The sequence below is a fragment of the Drosophila albomicans genome, chromosome 3 (genome assembly GCF_009650485.2).
Source record: "Drosophila albomicans strain 15112-1751.03 chromosome 3, ASM965048v2, whole genome shotgun sequence".
Taxonomy (NCBI): Eukaryota; Metazoa; Arthropoda; class Insecta; order Diptera; family Drosophilidae; genus Drosophila; species Drosophila albomicans.
In genome coordinates this window covers 34,988,201-35,002,212 of record NC_047629.2, presented here as the reverse complement: position 1 = coordinate 35,002,212, position 14,012 = coordinate 34,988,201, and the positions used below count along the sequence as shown (strand labels likewise).

At 37.0% G+C, this 14,012-nt stretch overlaps 5 protein-coding genes across 8 annotated transcripts in view; 2 read left to right on the top strand and 3 right to left on the bottom strand.

The window, feature by feature from the left end:
* Window position 1: 1 nt before the first annotated feature.
* LOC117571707 (uncharacterized) lies at window positions 2-1,919 on the bottom strand. Of its 2 annotated transcripts, XM_052004839.1 has the most exons (4): window positions 1,753-1,919; window positions 1,143-1,486; window positions 392-1,086; window positions 2-336 (listed from the first exon to the last, which is right to left on the bottom strand). In XM_052004839.1, exons 2-4 carry the CDS (start codon window positions 1,315-1,317, stop codon window positions 142-144), a joined length of 1,065 nt encoding a protein of 354 aa, XP_051860799.1. In that variant the 5' UTR covers window positions 1,318-1,486; window positions 1,753-1,919; the 3' UTR covers window positions 2-141. The 2 variants fall into 2 exon arrangements, with proteins under 2 accessions (XP_051860799.1, XP_034109897.1); XM_034254006.2 differs by lacking the exon at window positions 1,753-1,919 and having other exon boundaries at window positions 1,143-1,574.
* Window positions 1,920-2,002: 83 nt separating this feature from the next.
* Window positions 2,003-4,118, bottom strand: LOC117571706 (serine/threonine-protein kinase RIO1). Its single transcript, XM_034254005.2, has 3 exons — window positions 3,880-4,118; window positions 2,481-3,818; window positions 2,003-2,420 (listed from the first exon to the last, which is right to left on the bottom strand). Exons 1-3 carry the CDS (start codon window positions 3,934-3,936, stop codon window positions 2,058-2,060), a joined length of 1,758 nt encoding a protein of 585 aa, XP_034109896.1. The 5' UTR covers window positions 3,937-4,118; the 3' UTR covers window positions 2,003-2,057.
* An 88-nt stretch (window positions 4,119-4,206) lies between these two features.
* LOC117571708 (DNA-directed RNA polymerase III subunit RPC8) lies at window positions 4,207-5,310 on the top strand. The gene is made up of 3 exons (XM_034254008.2): window positions 4,207-4,433; window positions 4,503-4,994; window positions 5,060-5,310. Exons 1-3 carry the CDS (start codon window positions 4,323-4,325, stop codon window positions 5,192-5,194), a joined length of 738 nt encoding a protein of 245 aa, XP_034109899.1. The 5' UTR covers window positions 4,207-4,322; the 3' UTR covers window positions 5,195-5,310.
* Window positions 5,309-14,012, bottom strand: part of LOC117571704 (F-box/LRR-repeat protein 16) — a 35,106-nt gene continuing 26,402 nt past the window's right edge. For 2 of the 3 annotated variants that reach the window (XM_034254002.2, XM_052004835.1), the window contains exons 5-6: window positions 9,457-9,652; window positions 5,309-6,841 (exon numbers count right to left, since the gene is read on the bottom strand). In XM_034254002.2, the coding sequence (XP_034109893.1) occupies window positions 6,544-6,841; window positions 9,457-9,652 (494 nt within the window). In that variant the 3' untranslated portion in view covers window positions 5,309-6,543. Of the gene's footprint in view, window positions 6,842-9,456; window positions 9,653-14,012 lie in introns of those variants that run through there. The other variant, XM_052004837.1, reaches the window with a different exon arrangement.
* LOC127565588 (angiopoietin-related protein 1-like) lies at window positions 8,071-8,374 on the top strand. The gene is made up of 2 exons (XM_052004840.1): window positions 8,071-8,180; window positions 8,248-8,374. The coding sequence occupies exons 1-2, from the start codon at window positions 8,071-8,073 to the stop codon at window positions 8,372-8,374; spliced, it is 237 nt and encodes a 78-aa protein (XP_051860800.1).

The following is a 14,012-nucleotide window of genomic DNA, read 5'->3' as shown; positions in this document are numbered from 1 at the left end:
GTTTAACGTTTAAACATATTATTTTATTTGAAATAATTTGATTAATAGTACATTCTTCGATGGGATAATCAGCAGCGCATTCAATAAACAAATTAAAATATTAGTTCAAAATATTCGGTAAATATAATTCAGAAAACCACTTCACTTGGAATGTTTCTTTGCCTTTGAGGGCACGCAATTTGACGTTTTCCATTCGTCGTGCATCTTGGAGATCATAACATCCGTTTTAAGGCAATCTGTGGATAGTTGAGGATCAATTTGAAAATTCACAAGACTACCACTATTAAGGGCAGTCGACAATTCCGTTAGCTTAAGAGAACTATAAGTACTCATCATCTAGAAAAGAAAAATTTGGTAAAACAGGACCAAAATACATAAACTATAATATTACATCAATCAGCTTGAAGTTGATTGGCTTATCGGCTTTTTTCAAGCCATAACGCTCGCAAAGATTGACGCACGTGTGTTTGAGACCATGAATCCCGACGGTGCTCAGCGTGTCATTGATAGTGCTCAGCATGTAGGAGAGACGCAAAGCGAGTCGCCAGCGCTGTCGTTGCTCTAAGTTCGCCACCTGCCAGATATGCATTCTTCCCAAATGATTTTGTCCATTAAAGTGAACATCGAAATGGTTAACTGGCAGTGCCAGCCAGTATTCCAATGCCTGAGAAGGCATCGACTCTGGGACTGGCACGTTTTTAGGTCGTGGCACCTTCAACAACGGGATCTTGAAGGCCAGCAGGAAATCAAATACAATGCGGACATTGGTCTCCGAATCCATTTGGGTGGCGACGATGGTATGCGCGCTGATGGGATAGACGGTGGTGTGAAAACACAATTTGTACGTGTGTTCCTGGCATTTCACAAGTGGTTGACTCCCTAGTATATTGTTGAGATCATCGCGAAGGACCTGTTGCAGATATGTCGAGGGTATTCTGCATCCCGCATGTGTTGATTGGCAGTCCGCTGACAAATAGACGTAGCCATCTTCACCAAATTCCACCTGATGTGCATACTTAAAATCCAGTATCAAATAACAGTTGAATTTGGCAGGTACGTCTATATAGGTATTGCCCATAAATGTGGCTGATAGGAAGCACTTTAAAATATCACAAAGATGATAGAAAATTTGCGTATTTTACCTGTTTCCGGGAGGTTTGTAAAGCTATGTGCAAATATTGAGTTTTGTTGTATGAGCGCTTTGTTTATAAAGTTGGACACCATATCGACATCCTTAAGAAAGATTTTGTGATCCTTGAGTGGAATCCTCAATTGCGTAGCAACCAAACAAAGTGCTTTTCCAAAGTTTTCAACCATTTTAGTCCAGAATATTTTTTTCTTCGCAAAATTATAATTAGACGCTGACAAGAATATAAACGGAACTTTGACGTTTTATTAACTGTTGAAAGTTCTGGTTATCGGCACAGTTCGAATTCATTCGTTTGAATGAACACAAAAATTAACTTGCTGACTAAAAATAACAATTCTAAAATAACAAAATTAACATAAAAATAGAGTTCGATTAGTTCGAATATTTAAACACTAAATCCTAAAACAAAATCAGTTGCACATTTCTTTTCACATTTAAAAATTGAAATAAAGTAATCGATAGTCTATCACTCGCATTGTATACTCGATTATTCCATTACCAAGCAGCGTAGAAAGTGCTCTTTCAATATGTGATTTCCCGCGTGGAAACATATTTGTGTATTTGTGACACATATTATTCTTTCTAAACTTTTTCAACACTACCTCGAAGTTTAAATACGCAAAATATCCAGAAAACGAGAAAGCTAATGAAGTATAAAGTTTAATTTTTATTTTAAGCAACGATTATCGGACTGAAAGTTTTGAAGTTATTGTTACCGGCACAGTTCGAAGTCAAAACTTTAATAGAAGTCATTCGTTTGACATCAGTTCTGCTTCATTGTGAAGTTGTTAGCAAGGCATAGTTACATCCAAAATTTTTCAATCAAATAATGATAATATTCTTCGTGCGGTGTACTTCCATATTACATTTATTTTTATTTTTCAAAGGTCTATCTTACAAGTATATTCTAATTTTTCATGCTGCCAAGTTTCTCCTTGCGTTTCTTTACATGTTTCTTCACTTTGACCTTTCTCTGTTCAGCTTTGGCGTCTTTCACTGCCTTCTTGCGCGCTTTTTTACTGTCGGGCGACTCGTCTCGCGGACGTGCTGAATTCTTAAATGCTTTTATAGTTTCGTCACCCTCTTGTGATTCATCACTTTCGTTCTCACTGCCCTCCTTATCACTATCTTCATTATTTTGCTTAGCTTCCAGAACGTCTGGCTGTTTTTTGACATCTAGCTCAGACGTTAGGCCAGTGATCTTGGCATACACGAGATCTTGCTGTACACCCTGCTTGGCTTTCGCGACATCCCGTTCAAAGTGAGGAACCTGCACACAAAAATACTGGTTAATTTCATCGAGCAAAGGCAATGTATACTAGACACTTACCTCGTCCAAACGCTTGGGAATGTATGTGCTCTGCCAAACGGCCTCGTCGATCTTCTCTTGTGCTGTGATTGCATCGAAATCGCGATCCTTGATGCGCTCGGAAATACGCTCTAGACACTCTTCTATATTCTCTTCGGTAATCGTTTGATCCGTTATAAAGTCAAACAACTCTTTGACGGTCATCGTGGCTACGGACTTTTTGCGGAAGAACTCCGATATGTTGGTGCAATCCTTGCGTAGAAAATCAAATGCATGTGGATGATCGTGCTCCACTGCTTGGCTAACATCGATGATAACCAGCTGGCCATTCTCGTAGAGGATGTTGAACTCAGAGAGATCGGCATGTACTAGACGACATTGATTGTAGATACGCCACATGATAACCACACAATCACGGTATAATTCTCTCGCCTTCGATGTGCTTATCTCGACATCCTTTAGCTTTGGCGATGGCCAACCATCCTTACCGCAGAAACGCATGACGAGCACATGCGAACGCAAAAGAATGGGCTCAGGAACCGGTACACCAGCATTTCGCATACGCAAATAGTTGCGCATTTCTTTTTCGGCCCATGTGCGTACCATCTTGCGAGGATTATGCTTGCAGTAACCGTGACGGAAGCGAAACTCACCCGACACATACTTGTCTCGGTCCTTGAACACCAGTATGGAAGTCTTGTAGATTTTAATGGCATACTCATCGCCACCATTTTTGGACACTGCATGATAAACGTTCGCCTCCTTGCCCGTGGAGATGCAGCCGTTGATTTCTTGAATCAGCCCTCGATTCAATAGCTTAAAGAGTATCATGCGAGTGCGTGGATCCATCACCTGCTCTGCCGTGGCGCGATCGTGCTTGTCGCGCACACGAACTCGTTCCGTCTCCTGTCGCCGATCGAAGCTGACCAATCGATTAGCCGCCTGGGCGCTCATATTTGCATTTGGATCGTATTTCTCGACATTAATGCGTGTCGAGTAACGGCGCAATAGCTTCTCATTTGGTTGATAGCTGCTAACACGCTGAGTTCCTCCACCAACTCTAGCGCCAGAGCCGCCGCCTCCGCCGCTATTACCACCAGCTGCATTTGTGAGATGAGATTGTGCATTGAGCTTGTTAAAGCCACTGTAGGCTTCCTCATATGCATCATAGCCATCGTCCTGATCATAGTCTTCATCGTCATAGTCATCAGCATCGTCCAAATCAGCCTCCTCATCGGCGTCGATATCGTCAATAACTTTTTGACACAGATCATCGCTGGCCTCCTTTTCATTCAGTTTGAGGTCCTTAAATATATCGTGCTTAACTGTCAGAGCTTTGAAGTCATCCAGCCACTCTGACTATAATAGTTATAATAATTATTTATAACGCTTAACAATCGCATTTATTAATTGAACTCACGTTTTTCAGGTCGCTTTCATCCTCCTCTGCATCGCTATATTTGTGAGCATCGGCCATATTATGAAATTGGGTAACTCGAATATACGGCTGTAAATGTTTTAATATAAAATCGCGAATGTGATGTATTCAACAGTAATTCCGGCTTTTTTATATACACATGCAGCTTTTTAAGTTCTTTTTGTAGTTAGTTAATAACAATTGTGAAATTTGCGAAGCACGCACGTGTATTTACAAACAGCTGTTACTGTGGTACTTTGCCATTCATCGTGGTACGCCGACATTGTTTTGGTATTTTTTAATGTGAGATTATCGGTTATCGATATCATACAATGTGTGAGAGGTTATTATCGGCAACATGGCATGTGAACTATAAACAATATAAATTATTTTAATGCAGTAGATAATATCTTGCTAAATTAAAGCACATATATGACTTGCAAGCCATGTTTGTGTTGGCAGAACTGAAGGACAACGTCCGCATTGGACCGGACCAATTTAATTTGAAGCTTGTTGATGCTGTGCGCGATGAAATTGACCGCAAACTTGCAAATAAGGTAAACAATAAAAGTTAATGAATGGGTATACTTTAAATTTGACGTATTTAATAAGCAATTTATATACAGGTGCTGTTAAATGTTGGTCTGTGCATAGCCCTCAAAGAGATTGTCTCACTGAAGGACTCAATTATATTGCCCGGCGACGGAGCCTCACACACCGAAGTTCTGTTTCGCTATGTTGTGTTCCGTCCAATGGTTGGCACAGTTATCACCGGTAAAATACGTAACTGCAGTCGCGAGGGAGTGCACGTGACATTGGGCTTCTTCGATGACATACTTATTCCGCATGCGGCACTGCAACATCCGTCGCGTTTCGATGAGGCGGAGCAGGCTTGGGTTTGGGAATATCCCTTAGAGGATGGTGCTAAACATGATCTATTCATGGATGTTGGTGAGCCCATTAAGTTCCGTGTTTCCCGCGAAATATTCGAAGAAACATCGCCAATTGGCCCGCCCAAAACAGAGGGTCAATCCTCGCAAGGTGCTGGCACCTCCGCAGCAGCAGCAGCTGCCGCTTCAGCAGCATCTCAGGAAGTGAAAGCACCCTATAAAATCATTGTAATACCTCTTAGCTTAGACTTTAACGTTAAGCCTAGGCAAGCTAAAACTTTTCTATTTTACAGGGAGCTATTAATGAATCTGGATTAGGTGTGCTCTCCTGGTGGGATCAGCAGGGCAAAGATGATGAAGATGAGGAAGATGGTGAGGATAATGCGGAATATGACGATGAGGATGGCGAGGGTGCCTGTGAGGAATAGCAGGCAATTAAATCTCGCCATTGTAGAAATAAAACGTAGACTTGTAAACGTTAAACATACATAACATATAAATTAAATAATAAAATGTTAAATTTAAATGAATGAAACCACCAATTGTCAATTCTGCATTAGTTTATTTTCTTCATGTTTGTCTTAGATTTGCAAATCGCATTTGGTTTGAAGTAGTCCAAACAAAAATGCCCACTTTGGTAGCGCAGCTCTATTAAATAAGGTAGTTATACATATGTATATTTAATAATTTATTATAGTTTATATTCAACTCTTTGTCGTTAGCGACTTAGTTCTAGGAAGGGCGGCACAGGGGCGTCTTTAAATCTTTTCTTTAATTATTCTTGTTTTGTATTATTTTTCAAATAGGTCTACATAAAATGTATCATTTTTGGATTGGAAATTGATTCGTTTCTTTGTATTTTGTTTTTGTTTTGCGTGCACATTTGTCTAAATCGACTAATTCTAAAACTTGTTGAGGGATTTTGTATCGTTATTGTTTGTTAGCATAGTTATAGTATGGTACATTTAGTGGTCGGGGCTGCAAAAGTGAGCTAAGTGTAAAGCAGGTTAGCAACTTTGCCTATATAAATAATATATTTTCACTTCTTTGAATTATTCACTTTATTTTGTATTTTGAAAATTGTTGCTTTGAACAGTAAATTGCATAATTTTTGATTTTACTTGCATATTGCATTCGCTTCTCATTTCAATCGCATCATCTTTTACGTTTCTTTTGTCTTTTTGGGCGCAATGTTTTATGTTAATTTACATTTACATATATTTTTTATGTATACATATATATATATATCCATATAATTTGTTTGGTTTGTTTTCTTGCACAATTTGTTATGGTTAATTACAGTGAGATTAATTAAAATTTTGCTTTAAAAACTACAGCAATAAGTATAAATTTGTATTTATATTAGAGTTCATCTCGGTATTGTACTGTATTGTAAATATATGTATAATATAAATAATTATCCTTTGGGGTTCTTAAACAGCTCTCAACTTAACTTATGTAGTAGTTAAAGTCCAGTTAAAATCACAGTAGAAATCATAAAAAAAATTGTAAAACTAAACTATTTTAAGGATTTACAGTATTAAGTAGAGACAATAACTATGTATATGCATTTGTTTCATACATATATATAGCACAAAAAGGAACTTCCCGACTAAAAATAACAATTCTAAAAGAAAAAAAATAGCAGACAAATAGAGTTCGATTAGTACGAATAATTAAACACTGAATCCTAAAACAAAATCAGTTGCACATTTCTTTTCACATATGAAAATTGAAATAAAGTAATCAATAGCCTCTCGCTCACTTGCATACGCAATTATTCGATTATCAAGCAGCGTGGCAAGTGCTCTTTCAAATAATCAAAGAGTTCGTGCGAGGCGCCTGGGCAATTGGTCAGCTCGAGTTCCTGTAGATGACGCAACTGTATGAGGCTTGATAAGCCAGATGAAGTCAGTAGCGGGCAACCCGCCAGCGAGAGAACCTGCAGATTCCGCATCGAGCACAGGTGCTGCAATCCAAAGTCCCGCACCTGAGAACACCATCGCAGGAAGAGGGCCGTCAGTGATAGCATTGTTGAAATGTAGCCAACTCCAATGTCCGTTATGTGAACGCATCTACAATAAAATCAATATGAAATATATTATGAGCATATACTACGTCAAAAAAAGTAACCAAATAAAACGTAAATGAAAATGAGTCATGTTCTCAAAAGTCGAGAAAACCATTTGGATTATCGCATTCAAACATATATTTGAAAATCTTTCAATATATTATTACGCCAAATATCCTAAAATATGGTCAGTAATAAAGTTATTTTCGGTAAGCGGGTAATAACGTAAGTGGGAAAAGTTCCATTTTTTTTGTTATTTTGAACAACGGTTATCGGAGTGGAAGAATCGAGCTTTGCTATATAAGTAATATACAAATTATGTTTCATCGTTCAGTGTATAGGCGCTCTTGCTTTCGCGAGGTTCCTCAAGAAAACAACTTTACTTTACCGACAATGTATTCACAAATAGTATTATTAATTCTATTCGGAGTATTATTATGTCAAACTCAACCACACGGAGAAAGATGTCTGAATTGCCCAGATTATAATGGAAATGCTGCAACCGAACCAGTTAATATAATGGAATTATATAATATTCTCATGAAAAAGAACTCTAATCATATCAATAAGGAATTGCGAAGTCAAATCGATGCATACATGACACATATTGATCAAGCAGTTTCGTTATCAATTAATAGTTGGGTAACCATAAAAAACCTAAACTTACTAATTGAAATACTCAAGACACAAAACGATACCATCTCTGCTCAACTGAAGGATCTACAAGAGCAGGTCGAGGAACAAAATAATACAATAGATAACAAAGATATGCAAATTGTTAAATTAAAATCTCAGTTAGAGGAACTTAAAAAAATCAAAAAGTTAGAGGAGAATCCACCATCTAGTTGCATCCCCTTTGGCAGTTCAGCGGGTGTACATCGAATCAAAACTCTGGGCAACGATTCCTTTGATGTGCTCTGCGATAGTCAGACAGCTGGAGATGGTTGGACGGTGATTCAACAACGTCTGGATGGCAAGGAGAACTTCACCAGAAATTGGGATGCATATAGAAATGGATTTGGCTCCTTTGACAGTGACTTTTTCCTTGGCTTGGAAAAGATTCACCACTTGACCAGCGAACGACGTCACATACTTCACATTCATATGGAAGACTTTAATGGAACTATCCATTTCGTTCAATACGATCACTTTAATGTCTCCAGTGTCGACGAACATTACGAGTTGAATCGTTTGGGACAATTTTCCGGGAATACAACATACAATACTCTACGAATGCATATAAATCAGAAATTTACGACTTACGATCGTGATAATGACATTTCGGGTAGTTATAATTGTGCGGATCATAATGGAGGCTGGTGGTACACGAGTTGTGTTCATGCGTAAGTAATCAGAAGGTAACAACTATTAAATACAAGTTTTTCTAACTAGTTACTCATTTTTTATCAGTAACCTAAATGGACTTTTCTTCAATGAGAGCGTTAAGAATTACAGAAGCATGCACTGGAAAGATTTTGATGCTCTGCGGAGAGTTAAGATGTTGATACGTCCAAAAATAGATGAAGTATTAATATAGTAATTTGCATATAAGGATAATTGTAGTGATTAAATAATAAACCAACGATTTTCATAATTTATTTAAATTGAATACTCTTGGCAATTAATTTCACATTATTCATTAAAAGGTTTCTCATCTGCGTGTTTTTTATGTTTTTGTTTGCTGTGGCTTGCTACTGTTTGAGGGTCAATAAATAAATAAATAAATTCACGTGCCAGAATTGGGATTTATAAAAACTCTGTCCAATGTTTATAATTGATTATGTGTAAGAAGTAAAGCTGAATTTTTAATTCAAAGAATCTGTGGCACATGGCGTTATTACGTCATTTATTTGCAATTGAATAATTTTGGTTACTGAGCAATTATTGTGCATTCACGTGAATATTTGATTTATTGCTTTGATTCCATTCATTTACGTCAGCAATTGAAGTTCTAAAAATATGAAAGTAATGGATTCTTTTACTAGGTAACACAATAAGCGATATGAGTGAAGAATTCTCTAAATTGCCTTAATACCAATGGAAAATGATATAACCGTCTTCAAGAAGTAGATGTTTCAGGAAATGTACTTTTTTAAGTATTTGAAGCGCTGAGATAAATGATATTACGAAAATTATGGGATAAGGAAGTAAAGATGTAAAATGTAGACTGTAGTAAATGAATTTCTTCGTCCCTTATCAACACGTTCGTTTAGCATTATCTAATAGCTAATAATTAGAAATAATTAAATCGATGATAATAATAGTAAATTATTTGAAATGTTGACTTAAGGAAGCCACTATGAAAAAAAGTATTTAATATTTTTCGCTTCTTTGGTTTAGTATTAAATGATATTATATATAAAACATAATCTATATTTGTGAAGCTAACAGGATGTCCGCAAGTCGAGCAGGAACTTTACTTGCACACAGGCAAGCTACTAAAAAAATGGAAAAATGAAAGGTGCTGCCACTTGCAGCTGCAGTCGATGTTAAGCGAAGGCGGAAATTGAATTTAACTCATGAATAATTACAGACTGTGAGCAGGTACTCACACAGACACACAGACACATCCAGATGACCTTTGGGTGTGTGGCATGTGGTGGAAGCGATGTGACTTACCTATCCAGAGTCAATTCCTCCAGCTGGTTCAGATCACAGGCAATATACTCGAGCGAGGCGTCCGTTATGCGGGGACACCAGGACAGGTCCAGGGCGCGCAGCTTCTGTAGATTCTCGGCAATCAACTCGACGCCATCGTCGGTGAGTTTGCTGCACCCGGATAGGCTGAGCACCGTTAGATGCGGCAACGAATGCACTGCAATAATAATATGAAACGAGAACAAGAACAACGACAACGGTGAGCAACTCGATGATGATGAAGAAAACTTTACATTAACTTTCAAGTGGAAACTGAGGCCAAAAAGTTTGCACAGTCTCTCGCAACAGCAACAACTACAACTACAACTGCGAATATAAGTACAAGAGCAAGAGCAAGAAGAACAACAACAACAGCGACTGACTGCAGCAGCTGCCCCATTTAAGTTGCAGCGTATCCTTTGCTTCTTGCTACTTCAGCTGTCTGCCGCATCCTTCAGCTGCTTTTTGGCCTGAGCTTTCGCATAGTTCATGAAGCGTGTGATTTTAAGGCGAATTAGCTCCATTTTTTTGGCCTTAAAGATGTTGCAGACAGCAAGCGCAATTGCAGTTGCAGTTGCATCTATTGTACTTGGTTTTTACTTAATATTTAACTAATAATATTATAGGTTACTTAAGTAAGAGAGAAATTTCTTAATATAGGAATTACTTAAAATAGTAGTAGTAAAAATAATTTTCCAAATTTTATTTATTTTATTTTTGTATTTTATTATTTTGTGCATATTTTCCAAAATGTTTTTTCTGTTCTGTCATAAATTAAATATTTAATATAATCAATGGAAATAATCAATAATTTATACATTATAGCTTTATTGTCTCAGCTTTAAAGTATCGTTTGGAACTTTTCATCCTTTTTTCTTTTATACAACATATTTGCATTACAAGCCACTTCAAAATTTATTTTCATAAATATTGCGTACAAAAATTTTTGTAAGGCAATGAAGACAATTCTAACATATTTTCTTTAAATCTAGCCTCTTTATAAAGCACTTTTCTATATACATATATAACGTATATATTCTCTAAATCAAGCTCAAATGCTTTTGGAGCCAGTTACAAACGGTCTGCATGTAAAAAGCAGCTGATAACCTAAAAGCTAACTTATTGCTAACTATCTTCCACAAAGAGTTTTTCCGCAAAAAATAATTCTGACTCAGCTGCGAGAAAAGTGAACTGGGAAACCGATAATATATGGGGAATGTAATTATAGATTATAGTATGTACACAAGCTGCCCACACTCATGTATGTACATAATATATATAGAGTTTCGCAGAAACATTTAATTATTAAACAACTTTCACACACACGCACACATGGACACACACTTGTTTTAGCTTGTGTTTAGGACCGAACTAATTGAATTGGAACAGTAATTGAATTTTGCGGCAATACGGCGAGAATATGTTGGCTAAAAGCATTTGCATATATTCAATTTGGTCCTTTGTGCTTTGTTCAATTCTCTCTAACTGGATGCATGTGAAGAGTGTCAACACTTGAGACCGTCCACATCGATTTATTGTCTTAATTGTCAAGCAAAAATACACCTTTATTTCCATTAAATTTAAGAAATAAAAGAAGCTTTAAATAAATTTAGCTAATAATTGAAGAATTTTTAAAAGAATCAATCATTGAGTGCAAGTAACTATCTTGCAGATAAAGTAGCGACATCTATTTGGGTTCGTTTGTTGTTGTTTTCTTTAAGTTTTATTGTCCCCCAGCTAAAGACTGTCAAGAGACAATGACAACATTGTTCCATTTGCGTCTGCCCCAGATTTGTTCTAGATTTTGTGTGCCACATTTTGTATCTCTCAACTGCAACTTGCAACAGTTGACATTCTTTTAATGTGCCTGTTTATACTAGTCTAAGCATTATACTATAAGTATGAAGTGTTATTTGTGTAAGTATTACTATTGATTTGACATTAGCGAATTGCTTGACAGAACTTTCTTTTAGTCTGCTTCCAATTTGCATAGTCGATCATTAATCCTTGAAGTAGGATAAAAGTTAGCTTGAAGTAGTTAAGCTACTGCTGTTATTTCTTGGGAAGCAAAACTAAAAATCATTAGACACATGAGAAAATTTTAATTGACAAAGAAAATGTCAGTTTAATATGTTTACAAAAGCCTTAAAAGATTCCTTAGTTATCAGAAGGTTTTCAGGATTTATGCAAAATTTATAAAAAGAGTGATATAATAGAAATTTCCATCAATTTTTTTCACTGTATTTTCTCTTAGCCAAATTCCCCGTTCTTTAAAAGCTTGCACTTTAGATTAAGGCTAAAACTTAGCGAGTTCCTTGACATTCCCGACGCAAATGCGAGCATTAAAGGGTTGTCTGGAATGCTCTTGAGTGGCAGGAGAGGGAGAGAGAGCAGAGAAATGAGGGAAAGCTGTGGCATGCGGCTACAATTACCGTTCGTAAGCGGCTTAAGCGAGCGACTTTGCTAGACAAGGGGAAGTTTTGCCAGGTGGCAGTGGAAATGGATGTGGAGCATAGTCTGGAGTTGATTCGGCCACGTGCCTCAGATTTCCATGAGCGGCGGCGGCTGCATAAACAACGATAAGAACAAAACGTGAAAAAGGCCACACAAAAAGGCAAACAAACTTCGAAGTGAAGGAAAATAAAGCGAGGAACTGAAAGAAAATAAAGAACTCGCACATGAAGCAAGATGAAGTCCAAAAATGCAACTTAAGCGGCTTTTCACTCGACTTGCTGAATAACTGCAATAACAACAACAACAAGATGTATTCATGTTGCATTCAAGATAAACTGTGCCCCACTTTGGTAGATACGGATTCGACAACGATTCGAATGCCGCCAGAGTGTGCGTGTGTGTGTGTGTGAGCGGAAAAGTGCATATCTTGTTTGGCTTCTGACCAAAAAAACCACAAAAGGCATACAAATGCGATTTAAATTACAAAATGAATACACTCGCTGGGGGCCAGCTTTCAATCGTTTGCGTATTCGCACTCGTAAATGAATAACTGCGTTTCACACTCATGAAAAATGTATAATCAACACTCTCGATGCTCGAAGCACGATGCTGTTGCAAAGCTTCGGCTGAAACCAATCTATATAGGATAATACCAATGACTCAGACTTGAAACCTTATGCAATATTTAAAGAAAAAGTTAGCAAGAGAAAGCTGACCAAATGAGTTGATGAAATAGAAATAGTAAATAGGAAAAATTAAGTAAAATAGAACAGGAAAGACGCACTTTTAAGAAAGTGACCAAAATATATTGTATATTGTAAATTAAAATTAATAAATAGTAAAAGAAACATTCATACAGACAAATTTGACTTCTGATTTCAAAGACAGAAAATAAAATTCAAATATTCAATATTCCTTTGGCTTTTCTAATTCTAATGTTTATGCTAAGATAAGTCAAGATATCAGACTCATCGCTTGTTAGCTGCTTTGAACTGTGTGTATTGGCCTCAAGCCACAGCAATGGGAGAATAACAGTAACGATGACGACGACAGGAGGCTGAAGCTAAATAAGTGAATACCCAAAGGCAGCTAACTGTAATTGTATCCACTGGCAACTGTTGCAGGCAGCAGCAATAGCAACAGCAACAGCAGCAATTGTGGGTTAACTTGGCAAATAAAAAGGGGGACACATCAAAGCTAAAAACCGCAATAAATATAAATGTGAGCAAAAATCAGTCAATAACAAAGGCCTCTGAGTGTGAGCATTTAAATGAATGCTGACTATTTCATGCATATGACAAAATGCCACAAGGGACAGAGATAGGCAACAGAGATGCAGATACAGATACAGATACAGATACATAGTCACAGATACATTTTCACAGCTACACATGCAAATACACAGACTTGCAGTTGCGTTAGATTACGATTACAGTGCATTGGGAGACTGCGATTAAGCGCTCATAAACCACAGCGCGAAGTGGAGGGCGACAATGAGACAAGAATCCAAAGCGAGGCACGAAGCCTAGCGATGACAACGTGAGCAGACACGAGTGTCTAGCAGATACAAATTGTTAGTAAAATATCTATGATATGTAAAGCAATACAAATAAATAGGATCCCTACAGTAGAATATGAGCGGCAGGACAGGATATATTGTAATGTGTTGTTGATAATATCATTTATATATATATACTAAATTAACATACAAAAAATACAGAAATATATCGAAGTGTATATATGGTATATTTATATACTAAGTATGACAAAACAATATAGCTCTCAAGAATTTATAAAATTAATAAATATATAATAATTAAATACACCAAATTGATATACTGAAATAATATATATATATGTATACTTGGTATACTTATATACCAAGTATTGTCAACAAATTATAGCTGTATAAAGACTTTGTATACTTTATGGGATCATAGAAAGCTCCTGCTTCTTCGTTGTCTGTTAATGGTATCACAACAGCCAAGCACGTCACGCACTCAGCTCTAATTTAACTGAGTGAGACAAGAGCGAAAGAGAGAGAGTGCGTTGATTCGATTGAATTACACGCTGAGATCAATCAT